The following is a 25,021-nucleotide window of genomic DNA, read 5'->3' as shown; positions in this document are numbered from 1 at the left end:
ATCGCCCTCCCCTGAGTCACAGATGACATTGATTTGGCAGACAAAACACAGGCTATAAACAATGATGAAAGAGCAGTTAAGGTGAAAGAGGTGTTCGCTGAAGTACGGATGTTGTTGTTGGAAGTGTTTTTACACCGCGTGAGACCAAAGCTATGACAGTAGGAAGAGTGGGTGACGCGCCGTCAGCTGTAAGCCCATTGGGATGATGCCAGCCTTCGTCAACTTGGGTTGCTTTTCCTTTAGCACATAGATGCTGGCACCTGAGTGGTGGCAACACAAATGCACTTTGAGAAGGACTGTGGCTCTTCTTTGAATAGTACAAGACTTTTGACAGCGATCTGAACAGACAGGTGAAAACTTGAATACCTCCTCTGAGGGGAGAGTCCGAAAGACGCGCTGGTTAGGTGCATTGGCCGTGCTAAATTCTCCCTCAGTGTACCCGAACAGGCGCCGGAGTGTGCCGATTATTTATTTATTTAATTTATTTATTTGTGTCACAAATAGACTTACATTAACACAGCAATGAAGTTACTGTGAAAATCCCCTAGTCACCACACTCCGGCGCCTGTGCGGGTACACTGAGGGAGAATTTAGCATGGCCGATGCACCTAACCAGCACGTCTTTTGGACTGTGGGAGGAAACCGGAGCACCCGGAGGAAACCCACGCAGCCACGGGGAGAATGTGCAGACTCCGCACAGACAGCGACCCAAGCCGGGAATCGAAACCGGGTCCCTGGTGCTGTGAGGTAGCAGTGCTAACCACCGTGCCGCCCTGAGGGATGTTGTTGCAAAGGCACAGCGTGTCCAGGAGCTCGCTGTTGGCAGGGTGAGAGGCTGATCATGTCAGCCTTCAGTGCTCCTGAGCGCTCCCAATGGGCACACGGCCAAGCTGGGTACCGAGTGCGAGGCAGCGGAGGCTGCAGTACCACATCCTGCTGGAGGGGGCCAGTGTGACGCAAGGCAGTGCAGACTCCTGGCTTTGATTTGGGAAGGATAAAGGAATTTTGGGAGCCTCCTGAGAAAGTAGAGGCGTTGTTGTGGCTTTCTTAACTATAGCGTCAGCGTTGGGGGGGGGGGGACCAGGACAGGTTGTTGGTGATCTGGACACCTAGAAAGCTGAAGCTCTCGGCCATTTCCACTTTGTCCCCGTTGATGCAGACAGGGGCCTGTCATCCACTATGCTTCCTGAAGTCGATGACTATCTTATACAGTAAACCCATTCCCAGTGCATCAGAGCTCATCGTAATTCCCCCTCCCTCAAGGCATCCTGCACACCTAGTGTTTTATGTGAAGCTTCATTTCATTGCATTTATTTGCCTGAAAGAACAGCTTGCATCCTTATCACACCTTTCTTGTCCTGGGGCCATCCTAATGCACTTTGCGGCCAAGTAGGCATTTTATTGCAGTGTGTCACTGTCTTAATGTAGGGAGACGTGACTTTGCACAGGGCAAGATGCCACAAGGTAATCAGATCAGTGACTGGCTAATCTGTTTTAGTGATGTTGCTTGAGTGGTGACTATTGGTTAGACACTGGGGAATACTCCACTGCTCCACTTTGAAATAGACCCTCACACCTTCCTGAGGGGCCAGATGGGAACTTCAGTTTAACGTCTCATCTTAAATAAAGACAGTGCCAAAAATGCTCGCGTATCTCTCAGGTTAATGGGGAAGGCAGTGTTGGGTGTTTAGTGTGGTGGTTACACCACAGGGTGCTGCCGTGCTTACATAGCCGGAAGGGCTGAGATTTATGATTGCAACAGTGTAGAACAGACATGCACTTACCCCTAGTTGTGTTGATTTACGGATCCCTTGGTGCCAACGTCAGAAACAGCGCACGCGATTGTCCGATTTACGGTGTTGGGCGCCCTGCACGAGTGGATGGCAACAACATAGCCACTGCTTAGTGTTTACTAATACTGTGTGGTGGAGTGGTAAGAGGCAGCCTTGTGCCCAACTCTGAGGGCAGTGTGGGTTGAAGTCTTGACAAATGACTTGGCGTACTTAAGGCAGCAGCTGTGTGGGAGGTCACACAGGCATGGTTAGTGTGGTTAGAATTTAAACTTGGGCGTGAAAGAGTTTCTCCTTATTTACACTTTCACGGCCCATCGCAAATTGAAAACTTTTACCTTTCCCATACGTCTTCTCTGTTCCAAAGGGGAGAATTCCCATTCTTACCGCTGCTGATTCTTCAATTTAATTCATTCGTGGGCCAGTATTTATTGTCCATCCCTAGTTGCCCTTGGAGGGCAGCTGAGAGTCAACCACATTGCTGTGGCTCTGGAGTCACATGTAGGCCAGACCGGGTAAGGTCAGCAGATTTCCTTCCCTAAAGGACATTAGCGAACCAGATGGGTTTTTCCGACAATGGTTTCATGGCCATCAGTAGATTCTTAATTCCAGATTCTGTTTGGAGGAAATGTGATTCTTAAATAAAGTTATTCACGTTGGCAAAAAAAAGCAGAATTTTAAAAAAAGGTGTGAAACCCAGTAGTGTTGATGTGGAAAGAGACATGGGCTCTGACGAGGGGTCACCCAAACTCGAAACATTGGCTCTATTCCCTCTCCACAGATGCTGAGTTTCTCCAGCATTCTCTGTTTCTGTTTCAGATTCCAGTATCCGCACTATTTTGCCTTTATCTGAGACGTTGGTGTGCTTGTACATAGAAAGTTGGCACGCAGGTGCAGCAGTTAGGAAGGCAAGTGGCATGTTGGCCCTTATTGCAAGGGGATTGGAGTATGAGAATAGAGAAGTCTTGCTACAATTGTACAGGGATTTGGCAAGACCACATCTGGAATGTTGTGTGCAATTTTGGTCTCCGCATTTAAGAAAGGATATACTTTCATTGGAGGTGCTACAGCGAAGGTTCGTTAGATTGGTCCCGGGGTGAAGGAATTGTTCTAAGATGAGAGGCTGAATAAATTTGACCGATATTGTCTGGAGTTCAGAAGAAAGAGAGCGATCTCATCGAAATGTACAAAATGCTGAAGGGGCTTGAGAGGGTGGACAACTGAGAGATTGGGCAGCACGGTGGCACAGTGGTTGGCACTGCTACCTCACAGCACTAGGGACCCAGGTTCGATTCGCAGCTTGGGTCACTGACTGTGTAGAGTTTGAACGTTCTCCCTGTATCTGCGTGGGTTTCCTCTGGGTGCTTTGGTTTCCTCCTACAGTCCAAAGATATGTAGGTTAGGTTGATTGACCGTGCTAAATTGCCCCTTAGTGTCAGGGAGATTAGCAGGGTAAATGCATGGGGTTATGTGGATAGGTCCTGGGTAGGATTGTGGTCAGTGTCTCGCTTTCCCTCTCGCTTTCCATCAGTCCAGATTAGATGTGCCCCGTGCAAGTGATTAGTGTGCTGTGGAAGGTCATACTGGACTAGTGAACAAGGTTAATGACTGTTCCTTTTCAATAACAAGTGACTAGCTTGATTAACCTTGTCAACCTACAGCCATTAAGATCCTTTGAAGATTGGCGGCACGGTAGCACAGTGGTTAGCACTGCTGCTTCACAGCTCCAAGGTCCCGGGTTCGATTCCCGGCTCGGGTCACTGTCTGTGTGGAGTTTGCACATTCTCCTCGTGTCTGCGTGGGTTTCCTCCGGGTGCTCCGGTTTCCTCCCACAGTCCAAAGATGTGCGGGTTAGGTTGATTGGCCAGGTTAAAAAAATTGCCCCTTAGAGTCCTGGGATGCGTAGGTTAGAGGGATTAGTGGGTAAAATATGTGGGTGTAGGGCCTGGGTGGGATTGTGGTCGGTGCAGACTCGATGGGCCGAATGGCCTCCTTCTGCACTGTAGGGTTTCTATGATTTCTATGACTTCTATGATCTGTTCTTCAGGAATAGGCCACATTTATTGTACATCTCCAGTTAGCCTGAGGTTCTTGAGCAATAAGGGGATCAAGGATTACGGGGAGAAGGCAGGAGAATGGGGATGAGAATCATATCAACCATGATTGAATGGCGGCGTGAACTCGATGGGCTGAGTGGCCTAATTCTGCTCCTATATCTTATGGTCTTATGGCATTAAGAATCAACCATTGTCAGGCCAGACTGGGTAGAGATGGACATTAATGAATCAGTTGGGTTCTTTTTTCTGCATTAATCTGCAAGGTTTACATGGTCGCTTCTCTTATGGGGACTGACAAATTTTCCCACATTTAAATGGGGGAATTTTTAACTCTAGTCGCTAATCCAAGCCCATAACCAATAAAGAGTCTATAAAGGTGAAGCTATCACAAAAATAATCCAAGCTTGGTGGGGTTGCATGAATGTTAAATGTTGGGGCCTTTGGGTTATGCACAGATCCGGCCCAGCGATACCTGACTACCAATTATCCCTGACATGTCTTCTTAAAGTATGGCCCCTCTTGTCTTTTCTCCTGAGCAACCCATGGAACCAGCCCACTTCCTGGTTACAGTTACCATCGACAATTCTAATTGCTTCTTTTAATCAGGTAGAGGCTATGTCCTAGTGGTATTATCGCTGGACTATTAATCCAGAAACTCAGCTAATGTTCTGAGGTCCCGGGCTCAAATCCCGCCATAGCAGACGGTGGAATTTGAATTCAATAAAAAAATATCCAGAATTAAGAATCTACTGATGACCATGAAACCATTGTTGGAAAAACTCACCTGGTTCATTAATGTCCTTTGGGGAAGGAAATCTGCCGTCCTTACCCGGTCTGGCCTACAGAACCACAGCAATGTGGTTGACTCTCAACTGCCCTCTGAAATGGCCGAGTAAGCAAGGGCAATTAGGGATGGGCAGTAAATGTTGGCCAACCAACAACGCCCGTTGTCACAGGAATGAATGAAAAAAACCTCTCTGCTGTCTGCCTTCACTGAGGCATTGCTGGCCTGGCCTACATGTGGCTCCAGAGATGGGCAATAAATGCCAGCCAACCAGTGATGCCCATGTCCCAAGAATGAATAATAACAAATATAAAATTGTTAATGGTGCTAAAAGACACCTAAATGATTCAGTAAGGTTATACAGGTAAACAAGGAGAGAATCTCAGGCGCTCTGGATGGGAGAAAAGGAGAAAGTAACTGTGTTGACTGCAGAAGATTTGAGTATCTAAAGCCAAAACAGCTTTTGATGCTACATTTAAATTATGTGAAAAGAAATATAAAAATTTTGTGAGAATTTTCTCACGAACCCTTTGTTTTCTGTTACTGGCTCAGGGATGATCGAGATGCAATTTGGGTCTGTGTTTTATCTTGAGAAGAAACTATATATACCTATGTAAATCATTTCACATCAGTGAGGCCGACTCTCAGACACGTTTCTTCCTGTTATGAAGCGTGGCAAGCAACCAGAGGCCAGAGCTCCCTGTGTAGGCCGCTTCCTCTTCCCTTCTTCCTCCCGTTGTCGGGGTAAACATTACTTTCTCACAGAGCTGAGAGAAAAACCACAAAAGAGGCTGCACCAGGACGCGTGTTCGCTAAATATATCAGCCCGTGGCCAAAGGGCGGAAGTGAGACTGCTGCACGGCACCCGTGCAACTGAGCTTGGACTCAGATGACTAAGCAGTTCACATCTCAAGAATTACCAAATGCTGCTAGGCCTCCAGCTCTGCTAGGCCTGGTAGGCCATGAGCCTGCACCAGGGCACCAGGCCCGCTCAGGAAGAGGGGAGCTTAAGAACCTGGAGTTTAAAAGCGACATGCTTGACATTCCATTGCTCCCCTTTTCCCTATTTTTCCTATCCAGGAAGAACTTTGAATGAAAGAAGATGTTCATTAAAATATTTCATAATGAGGATCACAATTTAAAATTCAATCACTTAGCCCCAGCAACCTCTCCCCTCATCACACTGTGTTACTGACTGTAGCTCTACTGATGTTAATCCAGCTCCCTCACACTGTCACTCAGTAACCCCTCTCCCCCAGCACCCTGTGTTACTGACTGTATCTCTACTGATGTTAATCCAGCTCCCTCACACTGACACTCAGTAACTCCTCTCCCCCAGCACCCTGTGTTACCGACTGTATCTCTACTGATGTTAATCCAGCTCCCTCACACTGTCACTCAGTAACCCCTCTCCCCCCCAGCACCCTGTGTTACTGACTGTATCTCTACTAATGTTAATCCAGCTCCCTCACACTGTCACTCAGTAACCCCTCTCCCCCAGCACCCTGTGTTACTGACTGTATCTCTACTGATGTTAATCCAGCTCCCTCACACTGTCACTCGGTAACCCCTCTCCCCGAGCACCCTGTGTTACTGACTATATCTCTACTGATGTTAATCCAGCTCCCTCACACTGTCACTCAGTAACCCCTCTCCCCCAGCACCCTGTGTAACTGACTGTATCTCTACTGATGTTAATCCAGCTCCCTCACACTGTCACTCAGTAACCCCTCTCCCCCCCAGCACCCTGTGTTACTGACTGTATCTCTACTAATGTTAATCCAGCTCCCTCACACTGTCACTCAGTAACCCCTCTCCCCCAGCACCCTGTGTTACTGACTGTATCTCTACTGATGTTAATCCAGCTCCCTCACACAGTCACTCAGTAACCCCTCTCCCCCAGCACCCTGTGTTACTGACTGTATCTCTACTGATGTTAATCCAGCTCCATCAGACTGTCACTCAGTAACCCCTCTCCCCCAGTACCCTGTGTTACTGACTGTATCTCTACTGATGTTAATCCAGCTCCCTCACACTGTCACTCAGTAACCCCTCTCCCCCAGTACCCTGTGTGCACCCCTATATTATGGACAGGACAGAAGCGTCCATTTTGGAATCTAAATCTGGTGGTGGGTGTGAATGTGGGAGTAGTTCTCACTGTGGGGGGGCCAGCTGACCATGTGTGATCTTGCACTATTCACCTTATTACATATGCTGCTTGCTTTGCAGCAGGATCAGGCAGGAAGCTGCTGGCCTCGTCACTACCTCATGGGGTTGGAGACCAAAAGCCATATTTAACTTCCCTCGGGGAGATGGTGACATCATGGAAATGTCAGTGGAGTCGGAACTCAGAGGCCCAGTCTAATGCCCTGGGAACATAGAGTCCCAACAGTACAGAAGGAGGCCATTCGGCCCATCGGGCCTGCACCGTCAACAATCCCAACCAGGTCCTATCCCCATGTATTTACCCTGCTAATCTTCCAGACGCTAAGGGGCAATTTAACATGGGTCAATCCACCTAACCCGTGCCACCGTGCTGCCCTCTTGAAGAAGAGGTCTAACTGACCAGGTGGACGCTATTTACGTGCAATTGTGAATGTGCGCATTGTATTTCTCACAGAAGGGGATTGCCTTAATTCTAGTGAGGGAGCCTTACGATGTGCAGAAGGACTTCCCGATAGTGTTTGTTAGTCGTGGCACAGTGGTGCCCCAGAGTGCCAGGTTTAATTCCGGCTTCAGGTCACTCTGTGTGGCGTTTGCACGTTCTCCCCGTGTCTGCGTGGGTTTCCTCCCACAGTCCGAAAGACGTGCGGGTTAGGTGGATTGGCCATGCTAAATTCTCCCTCAGTGTACCCGAACAGGCGCCGGAATGCGGCGACTCGGGGATTTTCACAGTAACTTCATTGCAGTGTTAATGCAAGCCTACTTTTGACATTAATAAATAAACTTTAAACTTGTGGTGAAGCTCGATCCACCTTTAAAGTCCCAAGAACTTAATTGCTAAAGTTCATCCCACTGCCAGGAACTGATTTGTAGTCTTATCCCAGTTTAAAGACCACACCCCCACCTCAGCACCAGCTCTCCCGACACCCCGAAACCCCCTCCACCTGCCAAACCTCCCTCTGCTAGTGGGCCCTGAAGATTCTGCCCGCTGACATTTACCCAGCTCCCTCACACCAGCACATCTGCCTCGATAAACTCTGGTTAGCCAGTTATGAAGCCACTCCTCTTCGATGAAATAAATCAGCACTGATTTTGAGTGTAATTGCGGTGCCGAGTGTAGCCTCAGGCTGTTGAATTGTTCGGCTCTGTTTTACTCATTTGCAATAAGCAAAATGCTCTCGATTAACAAGATAAAAATGTACGCGGGCAGCTAAGTCAGTCACTATTAGCTGCGGCACCGTATCTTTCCTTTGGTAGTATTGGCCGGTGAAAGGCCTCACTTCGAGGCGATTGATCCTTTCATTCCCCCAGTGAAGCTTCAGTTCCCTCAGTGCCCGGTGTGGTGTGATATCTCACTGAGCGGGGGGCTGGGGAGGCAAATGGTAGCTTGTGCGTCATGGGGGGAGGGGGGGATGCCGCACCTAATCCTCTTCTTGTCCAATGTTCATGATGTCAGCATGGTGGCACAGTAGTTGAGGGCGGCACAGCAGCACAGTGGTTATCACTGCTGCCTCACAGCGCCAGGGACCTGGGTTCAATTCCCAACTGTGTGGAGTTTGCATGTTCTCCCCGTGTCTGCGTGGGTTTCCTCCGGGTGCTCCGGTTTCCTCCCACCGTCCAAAGATGTGCGGGTTAGGTTGATTGGCCATGCTAAATCTTCCCTTAGTGTCAGGGGGACTAGCTAGGGTAAATTCATGGGGCTATGGGAATAGGGCCTGGGTGGGATTCTGGTGGGTGCAGGCTCAAAGGGCCGAATGGCCTCCTTCTGGACTGTAGGATTCTATGATGTCTGTAAAATTCCATCCACCGTCTCCGTTTCTGTGTGTCAGCTTCCCTCTGTTATTGTTTCTGTGTGTGTGTGTGAGAGAGAGTGTGTGTGTGTGTGAGAGAGAGTGTGTGTGTGTGAGAGTGTGTGTGTGTGTGTGTGTGTGTGTGAGAGTGTGTGTGTGTGAGAGAGTGTGAGTGAGAGAGAGTGTGTGTGTGAGAGTGTGTGTGTGAGAGAGAGTGTGTGAGTGTGTGTGTGTGAGAGAGTGTGTGTGAGTGTGTGTGAGTGAGTGTGTGTGTGTAAGTGTGTGTGTGACTGTGTGAGTGTGTGTGTGTGTGAGAGAGTGTGTGCGTGAGTGTGTGTGTGAGTGAGTGTGTGAGTGAGTGTGTGTGTGTGTGTGTGAGTGTGTGTGTGTGAGTGTGTGTGTGAGCATGTGTGTTTGTGTGAGTATGTGTGTGTGTGTGACTGACTGTGTGTGTGAGAGTGTGTGTGTGTGTGTGCGTGTGTGTGTGTGTGTGTGAGAGAGAGAGTGTGTGAATGTGTGTGTGTGTGAGAGTGTGAGTGTGTGTGTGAATATGTGTGTGGGGTGCGTGTGTGAGAGAGTGTGTGTGAGAGAGAGTGTGTGAGTGTGTGTGTGAGTGTGTGTGTGTGTGTGTGTGTGAATGTGTGTGTGAGCGTGTGTGTATGAGTGTGTGTGTGAGAGTGTATGTGTGAGAGTGTGTGTGTGTGTGAGGGTGTGTGTGTGAATGTGAGTGTGTGTGTGTGTGAGAGTGTGTGTGTGAGTGTGTGTGTGAGACAGTGAGTGTGTGTGTGTGAGTGTGTGTGCGTGAGAGTGTGTGCGTGAGAGTGTGTGCGTGAGAGTGTGTGTGTGAGTGTGTGTGTGAGTGTGCGTGAGAGTGTGTGCGTGAGTGTGTGTGTGAGTGTGTGTGTGTGAGTGTGTGTGTGAGAGTGTGTGTGTGAGAGTGTATGTGTGAGTGTGTGTGTGTGAGAGTGTGTGTGTGAGAAAGTGTATGTGTGTGAATGTGTGTGTGAGAGAGTGTGTGTTAGAGAGTGTGTGTGTGTGTGTGTGTGTGTGAGAGTGTGTGTGTGAGAGTGTGTGTGCGAGAGAGTGTGTGTGCGAGAGAGTGTGTGTGCGTGAGAGTGTGTGAGTGTGTGTGTGAGAGTGTGTGTGTGTGAGTATGTGTGTGCGTGTGTGTGTGAGCGTGTGTGTGTGTGTGTGTGAATGTGAGTGTGTGTGAATGTGTGTGAGTGTGTGTGTGTGAGTGTGTGTGTGTGAGTGTGTGTGAGTGTGTGTATGAGTGTGTGTGTGTGTATGTGTGTGTGTGTGTATGTGTGTGTGTGTGAGAGTGTGAGTGTGTGTGTGTGAGACTGTGTGTGTGTGAGAGTGTGAGTGTGTGTGTGTGAGACTGTGTGTGTGTGTGAGAGAGTGTGAGTGTGTGTGACTGTGAGTGTGTGTGTGTGAGAGAGAGTGTGTGTGTGAGACTGTGTGTGAGTGTGTGTGTGTGTGAGAGAGTGTGTGTGTGAGTGTGTGTGAGTGTGTGCGAGAGAGTGTGTGTGTGTGACTGTGTGTGTGTGTGACTGTGTGTGTGTGTGTGTGTTTCTCTGTATCTATTTCCCTGTTTCTCTTTGTTTCTGTGTCTCTGTCGTTTCTCTGTGCCTGTTTCTGTCTGTCAGTGTCTGTCTGTGATTGTTTCTGTGTGTGTGCGTGTGTTCTGTCTGTTTCTCTGTTCTTGGTTCTGTGTGTCTCTCCTGTTCCTGTGTTTTGTCTATTTTTGTGTGATTGTGTCTCCAGGAAGTGACTATATTTTCAACTTAACCGTGCTACCTAGTTTGCAGTGTCTGTTTTCTGGTGTGTGGGCTTGTCTCTCTCTGTTCCTGCGTCTATGGGCTTGATTCCACGGTCCCGGTGAGATCACTGGACGCTGGAACGGCCCGCCACATTTTACTGCCCTGTCCCTCGCTGCGGTGGGACTGTAAAATCCTGCCGCAAGTTTGGGTTCCTTTTGACTGTATGGGATTGTTCTGTCTGTACGTCTCTCGGCCCACCTGTGAGAGTGTAAACAAGGCCGCATTGCTCAATAACACTCAGTGACAGCATGGTGAAGTCCCGAACATCACTTACTGTAAAGTGGTGGCATCTCACAGGTGCCCTGCCCCCCCTGTGGTTGTTTTCAGCTGGTGTTTTGAAAATATCGATGTTGCAAATCAGTAGCAAGGTGAAAGTACTTCAGAAGAATCCAGGTGCAGGTGCCACCTTGCATGCCATTTGTACAGACTCCACACCCTGAACATTACCCTCGCTGCCAGCCTTGCTTCAGACAGTAGGCACTCGGGAAGATTGAGAGCTCAGGTCCCAGGGATTTGAGCCGACAATCTCGGCTCACTCCCCAGGGCACTATCGAGGGAGGTCTGAGGTGCCTCCAACTGAGGCCCCCATTTGGCCCTCCCTGGCGGATGTAAAAGATCCCACCCTCCTATCTGAAGCAGGGGTTTTCTCTTTGGTGGCCGGCAGGGCGGCACAGTGGTTAGCACTGCTGCCTCACAGCGCTGGGGACCCGGGTTCGATTCCCGGCTTGGGTCACTGTCTATGTGGGTTCTCCCCGTGTCCGCGTGGGTTTCCTCCGGGTGCTCCAGTTTCCTCCCACAGTCTGAAAGACGTGCTGGTTAGGGTGCATTGGCCGTGCTAAATTCTCCCTCAGTGAACCTGAACAGGCGCCGGAGTGTGGCGACTAGGGGATTTTCACAGTAACTTCATTGCAGTGTTAATGTAAGCTTACTTGTGACACTAATAAATAAACTTTTAATACTTAACCCTCAAACAATACGACTGGAGTAGAACAGTTTCTTCCCTGCTGCCATCAGACCTTTGAATGGACTTACCTTGTATTAAGTTGATCTTTCTCTACACCCCAGCTATGACTGTAACACTACATTCTACATTCTCTCCTTTCCTTCTCCCATCTGTACTCTATGAACGGTATGCTTTGTCTGTACAGTGCGCAAGAATACTTTTCACTGTATCCCATTATATGTGACAATGATAATCAAATCCTTCTCATTACACCCAGGATGTACTTCTCTGGACAAAGCTCTGAATCTGGACAGCTTAAGGAGACAAATCACTTGGGTGGGGGGCGGGGGGTGGGGGTATGGGGGGGCAGGGTTGGGGGGGTGGGGTGCAGACCCTGAAACGAGGCTGAATCCTGAAAACCAGACAATCAACCAGAAGGTGATGGCCTGGTGATATCGCCAGACTATTAATGCAGAAACTCAGCTAATGTTCTGGGGACCCGGGTTCTCAGACTTTTGTATCTTTATCCTGATGGAAGAAGGTGGAAGAGAGAATGTCCGGGGTGCGTGGGGTCCTTGATTATGCTGGCTGCTTTTCCGAGGCAGTGGGAAGTGTAGACAGAGTCAATGGATGGGAAGCTGGTTTGTGTGATGGACTGGGCTATGTTAGAACATAGAAAAAATACAGCACAAACAGGCCCTTCGGCCCACAAGTTGCGCCGGTCATGTCCCTACCTACCTAGGCTTATATATAGGCTTACCTATAACCCTCAATCCTATTACGTCCCATGTACTCATCCAGAAGTCTCTTAAAAGACCCTATCAAGTTTGCCTCCACCACCACTGACGGCAGCCGATTCCACTCACCCACCACCCTCTGAGTGAAAAACTTACCCCTGACATCTCCTCTGTACCTACTCCCCAGCACCTTAAACCTGTGTCCTCTCGTAGCAGCCATTTCAGCCCTGGGAAAAAGCTTCCGAGGATCCACCCGATCTATACCTCTCAACATCTTGTACACCTCTACCAGGTCACCTCTCATCCTTCGTCTCTCCAAGGAGAAAAGACCGAGCTCCCTCAACCTATCCTCAGAAGGCATGCCAACCAATCCAGGCAACATGTTCTTCCGGTCTTGGACAGACAGGAGCCATACCAATGTGTGATACATCCAGAAAGGATGTTTTCTATGGTGACGTAAAGTCAACAAACTGCAGATTGTAACAGGACGGATTTACCTGTACTTTGGTTTCACCGGTGTTTTTGTGTCCTCCTTTAGGAATCTTCCTCCACGTCCACGCCCAAGAAAACTTGCCCCAAGAGGCCAACTCGAAGGTCGGTGTTGGATGACATGGACCTGTCCGAGACGGAGGAGCTCGATAGTGACGATGAAGTGTTTGACCGGGACTTGACGGCTCCCGACAGTGGTTACAGCGACACGAGTGGCTCTTACCCGCCTGGCGCCTCTCCGACCTGGACCTCAGCCCGCCAGCGGCTGTTCTCCCCATCACCGTCGGCGCACCTCTATGGAGCAGGCTGCGGCCAGGAGGAACAGTGTGAGCGAGGGACTCAAACCTCCAGCTCCACACCGCCGCCTAGCCACCTGCAGTCAGCCAGTCCCATGTTACCAAGCGGTGTCGGCACTGAGCCCCACAGACTGTTCTATGGTAATCCTTTTTCTGTCACCTACTTCAGTTCAGCTAACTTGTGCTTAGGTTGGATAGATAATGCTTTAAAGTTTAAAGTTTATTTATTCGTGTCACAAGCAGGCTTACATTCACACTGCAATGAAGTTACTGTGAAAATCCCCTAGTCGCCACACTCTGGTGCCTGTTCAGGTACACTGAGGGAGAATTTAGCATGGCCAATGCACCTAACCAACAACCCACGGGGAGAACGTGCAGACTCCACACAGACAGTGTGGGAATCGAACCCGGGTCCCTGGCGCTGTGAGGCAGCAGTGCTAACCACAGTGCCACCATAACCTACATCAATTGCTTGGACAAGCAAAAAAATCGTATGGTAGCTAAACTTGCCACGGTAGGCAGGAAAGTAAATCGGCAAGAGGAGGTAAGGAGATTACATTGGGACATTGATATATTAAATCAGAGCGCAAACATTTGGCAGATGGATTGTAACGGGGGAAAATGTGAGCTGACCCACTTTGGCAGGAAGATAGAAACCAGTATATTATTCAAATAGAGATTACAGAAGTGTGTGGTACAGAGGAATCTGGGTGTCCTGGTAAATGAATCATTGTGTTGGATAATAGAGGATTTGCACGTCTTGCCTTTAAGATTGTTGTGATGAATGAGAGAAGACTGTGTGCTAGCTTCCAGCAGAGTCCATCAGGAATACAGACCTGAATTATCCGGATGGTGGAAGTCTCGCTTCCCAGTGTCCAAGGAGTTGGTGGGGATGAGTTCCCCCCGCACCCCTCCCTTCATGCTCGAATGAGCGTTCAGTCACTACACCCCCCCACTCGGGGGGAAGCCCCACCTTAGAGACCTGCCACCAATCCGATTGGCTAGCAACTGTCCTGTTCCCACAGCAACAGAGCTGCATCGGAGTTCCAGAGGGATTGGAGCCTAACTCCAGGCACCAGAGGCCCAGGTAAGTTCTCTCATGGAGGTGCACCCCCACATTTCCGGCCCGGGATCTAACTGTTCTTTTTGGCGCTAACCCCATTACATTCCTCCCTCCCGCCAGCCTAAATAGTGAGGTTGGGCAGGAAGCCATTAATTGGCCACTTAAGGGCCTCAGTGGGGGTAAGGACAGACTTCCCATCCCAGGACTCACCCTGCCTCAGTGTAAAATGCCCTGTGGTCGAGGCAAGCGGGCACCAGAGGGAATCCGGTCCCTGCAATGTCACACTCCCCCCACCACCCCCTTCATCCCCCCCACCCTTTCACTCTCCACAACCACCACCCCAACCCAAAACCCACCGGTGAGGGAGCATACAATTCTAGCCATAGGGACATAGGACTTAGGAGGAGGCCGGTCAGCCCTTCTAGCCTGTCCCACCATTTGATAAGATCATGGCTGATCTCGTTGTGGTCTCAAACCCCACTTTTCTGTTACACACCCCCCCCCTGCCCGATAATCCTTGACCCAAATGTCTATCACAAATCTGTCTAACTCTGCCTTGAATACATTCAATGATCCAGCCTCCACCACCTTCTGGGAAAGGGAATTCTAACGGCCCTTTGAGAGAAAAAAATTCTCATCTTTGTTTTCAACTTTTTAAACGGCGTCCCCTGGTTCTAGTCTCTCTACAAGTGGAGACATCCTCTGGGTATCTATCCTGTCGAATCCCCTCAGGATCTTACATGTTTAAATAAAATCGCCCCTCACTCTTCTAAACTCCAATTGGTATAGGCCCAACCTGTTTGACTATTCTTTATTATCTTCTGGGTCTCAGTTTAAAACAAATGCAAGTCAGTGGGAGAGAAGTCTTCATTTTCTTTCTATCTCTCTCTTTGACTGAACCCTTGCTCTATCTCTGCATTCCTCCTCTTCCTCATCCTTTGCCTACCTCTCTTCTTTCTCCCTCTTTTCTGCACTTTCCCCCTCCATCTTTCCTCTCTGCCTGTCCTCACTACCTCATGAGGATAGGGTGGCACAGTGGTTAGCACTGCTGCCTCACTGCGCCAGGGACCCAGGTTCGTTTCCTGGCTTAGGTGTCTGTCTGTTTGGAGTTTGGACATTCTCCCCGTGTCTGCGTGGGTTTCCCCCGGGTGCTCCGGTTTCTTCCCACTGTCCAAAGCTGTGCGGGTTAGGTGGATTGACCATGCTAAATTGCCCCTTAGTGTCAGGAGGACTAGCGGAGTAAACGTGAAGTTATGGGGGAGTAGGGCCTAGGTGGGATTGTGGTCGATGCAGATTCAATGGGTCGAATGGCCTCCTTCTGCACTGTAGGGATTCTATGATTGTATCACCCCTATTTCTCTCTTCTCCCCGGCCCCAAATTTTAACCCATTCCAAACACATTCACTTACAGAAACTTGGCTAGGACGGCCCACGCACAACCCCGCTGGCACTTGCCATTTAGGGTCAACCGAGGAGAGTGGCCACCATGCGAGGCACTGTTCCCTAGCAACAAGGGACAGGGAGGAAGCTGGAGGCCTGGAAAGAATGGGAACTGGGAAATAAGCACCGGTGTCCAGGCTGAGGATGGAAGGGAAACAAGCCTGTGCCTCTCCTACATTTCTACTGAGACTTTATCCAATCAACTGAATGGGAAAGCCAAACAAAAAAGGATGATGCAGAACCAGTGTGGCCTAGAACTTTGGGGGCTTGTCCTGCATAGCTCGGGTAAACGCCCTGGACCAGAGTCATAAAGTCTGTGGAACCCCAGATATTTAGTTCAGACTGCATGATTGTGCAGCCATGATCTGTGGGAGTAACTGCCTCGGATCAAATTGGTCTTGTAGCAGGCTCTGAAATGACCGTTAAGCCCCTTATTGACATATCCAAATTTATGGTCCTCCTATGGATAAAGGACATCTCCGGGAACAACAGACACCTCTGTGGATAACGGATGTTTCTGTGGACAATGGATGTCTCAGTGGACAACGGATGCAAGTGGCCCTCTCCCGCTGGAAGTAGGTCCATTTTTCCTGGCTGCCATTTTGGGGCCTTTGGGTGTCTGCCCAGTGCCTGAAAAATGGCTGCCACATGACTCAATATCTAGACATATCTGTACAACTGAAGTATACCGAAATAGAAATGATCTTATTTTTTGATGGGGTCTACTAGACATTTGTAACTTGACAAAAAAAAAAATCATAGCAAGTAAAATAAGGTGGAGACCGTGGAAAGCAGACTAAATGGAGCATTGAATGAACTCAAGTTTAAGAAGAGCATAATGTGGAAACCTGGCCTGGGGTGCATTGGAATAGTTGAGTTTGGAGATCGTAAGAGAATGGTTGGAGGTTTCAGCGGCAGATAGGCTGAGATAGGGCAGAGGTAAGAGACTTTAGGCATGTTTAACAGAGCACTGACCACAAGAAAGGCAAGATTGGCCAAGTAGACAGAATCAATCACAAAATGTATGAATGAATCAATCATACAAAACCACTCAGACATCCAGTCTGTGCAGAACAAGTTGATCATTGCTGAGGCAGCAAGATTGCTTTATAATCGGCCTCCCTGGCCAGAGAAGGGTTTAATTTTCCTCACTTTGTGTCACAATGCTTGGTCGGGGGTTTGCATTCAGTGGGTGTCGGGCTGAGAGGCAGCTTGACCCGGGCATGATGATGCCCACATGCAATTGCCCAAGCGCTACTCACCACCCAGGCTGGCATGGCCGCTCGGGCGAGAGATAAGAAAGAGTGGCAACGCCTACAGAAAAGCAGGGCGTGGGGGCGAGGAAGTTGTGGGTGGGTGGAGGAGGGTGGGGAGGAGGCAGAAAGATGCTGAGTGAAAAACGTTTGGCCAAATTTGGTGGTGTGTGGATGGGAGGATGGCGGATGAAAGTTACGGAGGGGATTGCTGCGCTCTGCACGCCTCCTCGGAACAATCTAGATTAAAGCTGAGGACAGATTTTGGGAGGACAATTGAAGCTTTTAAAACTGAGATTTAATCAAATTGCCTGAAGTATTTGAAAACCCGGATGACTTGCCTGATGCAATCCAAGTGTTCTATTGTGTCATATACTGAAATCCATGGAGAGCAAAGGGTTCAATGTTTATCTCATTCCCGACTCACATTCCCAATCTTAGGTTCATCTTTTGGGGATTTTGCCAGCTGCACTTTTGAATCATCGTCCACCCACCCCCTCGCCCACCCACCCCCCTTGTCCACCCACCCCCCTTGTCCACCCACCCCCTCGCCCACCCACCCCCCTTGTCCACCCACCCCCCTTGTCCACCCACCCCCTCGCCCACCCACCCCCCTTGTCCACCCACCCACTCTCCTACCCACCCCCTCGCCCATCCACCCCCTCGCCCACCTACCCCCTCGCCCATCTACCCCCTTGCCCAACCACCCCCTTGCCCACCCACCCCCTCACCCACCCACCCCCTCGCCCACCCACCCCCTCGCCCACCCACTCCCTCGCCCACCTATCCCCTCGTCCACCCACCCCCTCGCCCAACCTCCCCCTCGCCTACCCACCCCCTCGCCCAACCTCCCCCTCGCCCACCCACCCCCTCGCCTACCTACCCCCTCACCCACCTCCTCCCTCGCCCACCTACCCCCTTGCCCACCCATCCCCCTCGCCCAACCTCCCCCTCGCCCACCCACCCCCTCGCCCACCCACCCCCTCACCCACCTACCCCCTCGCCCACCTTCCCACTTGCCCACCTTTCCCCTCACCCACCCCCCCACCCAGCTACCCCTTGCCCACCTTACCCACTTATCCACTCACCCAGCTATCCACCTCACCATCCCACCCAGCCCACTCACCCACCAACTTCACTCTCGCCCACAGACTGCTTCACATCTCTACCCACCTCACCCACATACCCATCTATCTTCTCACCCATCCCCCCCATCAATTCACCCACCGACTCGTTCACCCATCCATTCACTCACATTCGTTAAACATAACTGGGAGGGAGAAGGGAGAAAAAGGAAGGGAAATTGATACCTATGTCGTTGCCATGTTTCTGATCTGGTCTATATAGTGAGAAGCTAATGTTGTTCTGAAGCTAATTGGTGGGTGGCACGGTGGCACAATGGTTTGCACTGTTGCCTCATACGGCCAGGGACCCAGGTTCAATTCTGGCCTCGGGCCACTGTCTGTGTGGAGTTTGCACGTTCTCCCTGTGTCTGCGTGGGTTTCCTCCGGGTGCTCCAGTTTCCTCCCAAAGTCCAAAGATGATGTGGAAATGCTGGCATTGGACTGGAGTGGGCACAGTAAGAAGTCTCACAACACCAGGTTAAAGTCCAACAAGTTTATTTGGAATCACGAGCTTTTTGGAGCTCTGCCCCTTCATCAGGTGAGTCACTCACCTGGGCGAGGGGGTGTTGGGCAAGGGAGTAGATGGGCGAGGGGGTAGATGGGCGAGGGGGTAGGTGGGTGAGGGGGTGGGTGGGCGAGGGGGTGGGTGGGCGAGGGGTGGGTGGACGATGATTCAAAAGTGCAACTGGCAACTTAGTGTCAGGGGGATTAGCAGGGTAAATACATGGGGTTACGGGGTTAGGGCCTGGGTGGGATTGTGGTCGGTGCAAACTCGATGGGCTAAATGGCCTCCTCCTATGCTGTAGGATTCTATGATTCTGTGACTGATGGCCATTAACCGGCATCAACCAATTTAGGTCAATTATTGTTATTGAGAAACCTATTACACCTCATTGCCATGCCAACCAGAATTTCCAGTCAGCTCTGCGGCCCATGGTGAGCCTGTACACCAGCTTTGCAATGTTCCTGAGGCTCTAGACTGTCTGAGAATCACATAACATCCTGTCATTCTTTTTTCTTCTCATATTTACATAGTGTTAACTTGTGGTTAATGATCTCCTCACTAATTGTCAGAGTCACACTGACCCAGGAATAAGTTTTATTCTTGCTAACTGGACACGCCACCCCAAAGCCGCCTGTTGGCAGAGCAATATATTTATCCTGGCATTTGTCCTCCAAATCCGCTCATTAATCTACGAGGTTGGATTACTCCAGTCGCCTCGTGTTGGGTTTTCGTAGTTTTTAACCCCTTCGTGGGAGGATTACATAAAGTGGGATTTGGAACTGAGCTGCTTAAGGAGATACCTGGACAACACTGGTCCAAGGGGATAGGGTTTAAGGAGCTTCTTAAAGGAGGAGGAGAGAGATTTAGGAAGGTGCCTTGCCGAGTTTAGGGTGTGGACTGCAAAAGGCCAGTGGCGGAGGGGTGAAAATCGGGAATGCCCAGAGGGAGAATGCGGGGATCTCAAAGGGCTGTAGGGTTAACAGAGGTAGGGAGGGTTGAGACCAGGGAGGGAATCTTTGGAGGAAAGGTTAGCCAGTCTGGGCTTGTATCCCTAGAGTTTGGAAGAGTAAGAGGCGACTTGATTGAAACATCCTGAGTGGTTTTGTTTTGTTCATTCGTGGGACATGGGCGTCGCTGGGCCAGCATTTATTGCCCATCCCCTTGGAGGGCAGTTGAGAGTCAAACCCATTGCTGTGGCTCTGGAGTCACATGTAGGCCAGACCGGGTAAGGACTGCAGATTTCCTTCCCTAAAGGACGTTAGTGAACCAGTTGGGTTTTTCCGATAATCGACAATGATTTCACGGTCACCAATAGGTTCTTAATTCCAGATTATTTTTATCGAATTCAAATTCCACCATCTGCTGTGGTGGGATTCGAACCCGGGTCCCCAGAACATTAACTGAGTTTCTGAATTAATAGTCTAGCGATGATACCACTAGGCCATCGCCTCCCCGCTGACAGGGTGGATGTGGAGAGGATGTTTCCTCTTGGGGGAGAATCTGGAACGAGGTGTCACACTGTTTTACAAATAAGGGGTCGCCCGTTTGAAATGGAGGTTGGGCCACATTTTTCCTCAGAGGCTCGCGATTCTCTGCAACTCTATTCCCGAAAAGGCAGTGGAAGCAGGTTCTGAATGTTTTTAAGGCAGAGGTGGATAGATTCTTGGTGAGCAAAGGGATAGGTTTCCTCCGGGTGCTTCGGTTTCCTCCAGACGTGCTGGTTAGGTGCACTGACCATGCTAAATTCTCCCTCGGTGTACCCGAACAGGCGCCGGAGTGTGGCGACTAGGGGATTTTCACAGTAACTTCATTGCAGTGTTAATGTAAGCCTACTTGTGACATTAATAAATAAACAAAAAATAAACTTCATGTGCGGTGTGTGAGCTGGATAGAGTCAATGTTATTTGTCTACAGTTTGCCTCCCCTCTGCATGTCTCACAAGCTCCCCCAGTGGCTGAATCAGTTTACTGCAGAGCTCTGGTCATGAGCTGTTCCCAGAGAGAGGGAGGTCTGTGCTGAGTTTATTGAGGTGTCCCAGGAGGGTGATGGGGGCACGGCTCAGTAAGTTCCCCCCATTTTATGAACAGGAAAGGCTAGCTTGCTAGCCGAGGATGCCCTGCTGGAAAGGTGAACTTATGTGGATATTTTTGGTTTAATTTGATTTATTGTTGTTACACCTATGGGGATACAGTGAAAAGTATTGTTTCTTGCGCGTTATACAGACAAAGCATACTGTTCATCGAGTACATAGGGGAGAAGGAAAGGAGAGAGTTTAAGTTTATTAATTAGTGTCACAAGTAGGCTTACATTAACACTGCAATGAAGTTACTGTGAAAATCCCCTAGTCGCTATACTCCGGCACCTGTTCGGGTACGCTGAGGGAGAATGCACCCTAACCAGCACGTCTTTCAGACTGTGGGAAGAAACCGGAGCACCCGGAGGAAACCCATGCAGACATGGGGAGAACGTGCAGACTCCGCACAGACAGTGACCCAAGCTGGGAATCGAACCTGGGTCCCTGGCGCTGTGAGGCAGCAGTGCGAAGCATTGTGCCACTGTGCTGATTGTCGTGTTGCAGTTACAGATAGGGTGATGAGAAAGATCAGCTTGTGATTCCTTGACGTGATGCCCCCCCCCCCCCCCCCCCCGTGTCTGTGCTGATCCATTTTTTGCCTAGTCCCACTGACCTGCACTTGGACCATATCCCTCCACACCCCTCTCATCCATGAACCCGTCCAAGTTTTTCTTAAATGTTAAAAGTTCAAATTTACCACTTTATCCGGCAGCTCATTCCACACTCTCACCACTCTCTGCGTGAAGAAGCCCCCCCCTAATATTCCCTTTAAACTTTTCTCCTTTCACCCTTAACCCATGCCCTCTGGTTCTTTTCTCCCCTAGCCTCAGCGGAAAAAGCCTGCTTGCATTCACGCTATCTATACCCATCAAAATCTTATACACCTCTATCAAATCTCCCCTCAATCTTCTACGCTCCAGGGAATAAAGTCCCAACCTATTCAATCTCTCTCTGTAACTCAGCTTCTCAAGTCCCGGCAACATCCTTGTGAACCTTCTCTGCACTCTTTCAATCTTATTTACATCCTTCCTGTAACTAGGTGACCAAAACTGTACACAATACTCTAAATTCGGCCTCACCAATGCCTTATATAACCTTACCATAACACTCCAACTTTTATACTCGATACTCCGATTTATAAAGGCCAATGTACCAAAGGCACTCTTTACGACCCTATCCACCTGTGACATCACTTTTAGGGAATTCTGTACCTGTATTCCCAGATCCCTCTGTTCAACTGCACTCTTCAGAGTCCTACCATTTACCCTGTACGTTCTACTTTGGTTTGTCCTTCCCCTCGATCTCTTTGCTGTCACAAAGGTAGAGTGGCTGTTCGAGCACAGCTCTGAAGTGGGTTGGGGAAAAGGGGGTACAAATTGGCACTTTCAAGAGAGGCAGGGGAATAGTAACTTCCCGATTAAAATGTCAAAACTATTTTCATAAGCGGAATTGGGGGGGGGGGGGGGGGGGACGGAATGGGGGTTCGAGGGATAGTGGGGGATGGGGTGAGTTTGTCATTCCTTATTTTGCTACGCTGACTGTTATCATAGAATCACAGAATCCCTACAGTACAGAAGGAGGCCATTTGGCCCATCAGATCTGTACTGACCACAATCCCTCCCAAGACACTATTCCCGTAACTGACACATTTACCCTGCTAATCCACCTGACACTAGGGGCAATTTAGCACGGCCAATCCACTGTGAGAGGAAACCTACCCCACAGACACAGGGAAAAAGTACAAACTCCACACAGGACAGTGACCTGTGGCTGGAATGGATTTGATTTGATTTGATTTATTATTGTCACATGTATTAATATACAGTGAAAAGTATTGTTTCTTGCGTGCAATCCAGACAAAGCATACCATTCATAGAGAAGGAAGGAAGAGAATGCAGAATGTAGTGTTACAGTCATAGCTAGGGTGTAGAGAAAGATCAACTTAATGCGAGGTAGGTCCATTCAAAAGTCTGACAGCAGCAGGGAAGAAGCTGTTCTTGAGTCAGTTGGTACGTGACCTCAGACTTTTGTATCTTTTTTCCCAACGGAAGAAGGTGGAAGAGAGAATGTCCGGGGTGCGTGGGGTCCTTAATTATACTGGCTACCTTGCCGAGACAGCAGGAAGTGTAGACAGAGTCAATGGATGGGAGGCTGGTTTGCGTGATGGACTGGGCTACATTCACAACCTTTAGTAGAATTGAACCGGGCTCCCTGGCGCTGTGAGGTAGCAGTGCTAACCACTGTGCCGCCGTGCCGCCCCGCAGATCCTCAATCAGCAGAGAAATGATTGCCCTTTGTATCAGAGTCTTGAAGCCCAACTCAATCAGACCGATTCCCCCCTCTGGGTGTCAGTGTGACACTAAGCTGCCCCTCTCACATCTGCCCTGATTTTCAATTGCGTCAGAGTTGCTCGGAGCGAAGTGGCAGCTTGTCCATATTATCCCTGTCACAACTTTGCCCAGAGTCCAGAATGGACTCTCCCTGTCCCAGTGCACTGAAATTCAAAAGAAATAAAATTAATATTTAAACTCCTGATTTGCAGCATACTCAGTCAGTTCACAGTTTCAGACTATTCCTTTATCGTGTTTGTGTAACCATGCGTACCTTTGAATGCTGGTATATCTACATATACTTGTGACTTCATGGGCGTCTACATGTGTTTGTATCCTTGCGTGGAGGGGACCATTGCAAAGAGAGAATAAATTAAACAATTTGGGCAGAATTTTCTCACCACGGGAACCATGGCGGGCGGGACACAGACCATACAAAGGTCCGTTTACCTTCGGGCAGGATTTTCCGGTCTTGGGGCTGGAAAATCCCACCCTCTGTTTTGTTATGAAACAGAGACTCAAAGTTGCCTTAGCCCATTGATGTGTGCATATCTGTATACACGTGTGTATGCATATGTATGTGCATATGTGTGTGCATGTAAATATGTGTATCGCTGCATAAATAAGTGTGAATGTACCTGTGTATGACTGTATATGTATGGATATATGTCTGTACATTTACCTATTTATGTGTGTGTTTGTGTGTGTATATTTGGTATGTGTGTGTCCCAGTGTCTGTATATGGATCCATGTATGTTTTTATTTTTTCATGGGATGTGGATGTTGTCTATCTTTATTTTCCCTTGAACTGAGTGGCTTGCTAGGAGGATAGTTAAGAGTCACCCACATTGTTGTGAATCTGGAGTCACATGTAGGCCAGACCAGGTAAGGACGACAGATTTGTGTGGAGTTTGCATGTTCTCCCCGTGTCTGCGTGGGTTTCCTCCGGGTGCTCCGGTTTCCATCCACAGTCCAAAGATGTGCGGGTTAGGTTGATTGGCCATGATAAATCATTCCTTAGTGTCCGAAGATGTGTAGGTTAGGGAGATTAGCAGGGTAAATATGTGGGGTTACGGAGATAGGGTAGGGGGTGGACCTGGGTAAGATACTCTGTCAGAGGGTTGGCACAGACTTGATGGGCTGAATGGCCTCCTTCTGCACTGTAGGAATTCTATAATTTCATTCCCTGAAGGGCATTAGTGAAGCAGATAGGTTTCAGATAACAATCAATGGTAGTTTTTGGTCACGATTGCTGTTTACAATTCCAGATTTTATTCCTTGAATAACTGCCATGATGGGATTTGAACAGAGCCTGCGCTTCTGGATTACTAGGCCACTGACATCACCAGTGCAGCACTACATGTGGAAGTTTGATCTGGACAAACATCACTCCTGTGGCACTAAAGTCCTGGAGTGGGTCTTGAATCCAGGGCATTCTAGACCACAGGCCAGTGTGCTACCACCTGAGCCATTCAGAGTGTGTACAAGGGTGTCCTGTATGAGTGAGAATGTGTCTATGTATATGTATGTGTTTGTGTATGTATCTTAATGTGTATTCATGTGTGTTCTCAGGTGTGTGTACAAGAGTGCCCATACTCTTGTACACACACATCTGTTTTTGTATGTGCTACGTATGTGTATATGTGCATAAGTATATGGGTCTATGCATCGGCATATCTGTCCATCTGCATGTGTGTGAGTCTATCTGTCCATGTTTGCGTGTCCAGCTGTCCATTTATGTGTGTCCATGTGTGTCAGCGTTTGTCCATTCATGTGTGTCTGTCCGTCCGTGTGTGTCCATCAGTCCATCCGTGTATCTGTTCGTCTGTCCATGTGTGTGTCTGTCCGTCCATTGCTTGTGTGCAGTGGGCATGTATGCGCCCATGGTTGTGTTGTCTGTGTATATGTGTGTCCATAAATATGTGTCTTTGTATGTGCATGTTTCCATGGATGTATGTCTGTGTATATGTGTATCCATGTATGTGTACATGTTTGCATGTCATGTGTGTGTGTGTACATGTTTGTGAGTCACATGTGTATGTGGGGGGGGAATGGGGGAGGCAGCTATGTGGGGAGACCATTGCATGGGGAAAGTAATTTAAATCATTTGTTTTGTTTGAGAAGGTAAACTCGAGTTTGCTTTAACGCGGCGATGTCATCACGATTACAGTGATGGAGTTGAGGCCCAATCATCAACATTCCCAAAACCCATTTCCAGAGCAAATGAAACTGGAACTCTGCCGCAGAGTGAACAGAATCTTCACTGTTATCACCGGGGGGGGTCATGGGAATTGTGTAATTATCACCTTAACAAATGAAGCATTGTTTCCTCTCGAGCAGGAACGGGGAGAGGGTGTGAG

General features: G+C 49.2%; 1 protein-coding gene across 2 annotated transcripts in view; it reads left to right on the top strand.

The window, feature by feature from the left end:
- LOC144506973 (bcl-2-modifying factor-like) overlaps window positions 1-25,021 on the top strand; it is a 70,040-nt gene that overhangs the window by 15,969 nt on the left and 29,050 nt on the right. For both annotated transcript variants that reach the window (XM_078233451.1, XM_078233452.1), the window contains one exon: window positions 12,626-13,013. In XM_078233451.1, coding sequence (XP_078089577.1) covers window positions 12,698-13,013 — 316 coding nt within the window. In that variant the 5' untranslated portion in view covers window positions 12,626-12,697. The remainder of the gene's footprint in view (window positions 1-12,625; window positions 13,014-25,021) is intronic.

Source organism: Mustelus asterias, chromosome 18, assembly GCF_964213995.1.
Source record: "Mustelus asterias chromosome 18, sMusAst1.hap1.1, whole genome shotgun sequence".
Lineage (NCBI taxonomy): Eukaryota > Metazoa > Chordata > Chondrichthyes > Carcharhiniformes > Triakidae > Mustelus > Mustelus asterias.
The sequence above is the reverse complement of the archived record's forward strand: the minus strand, read 5'-3'. Positions and strand labels throughout refer to the sequence as shown.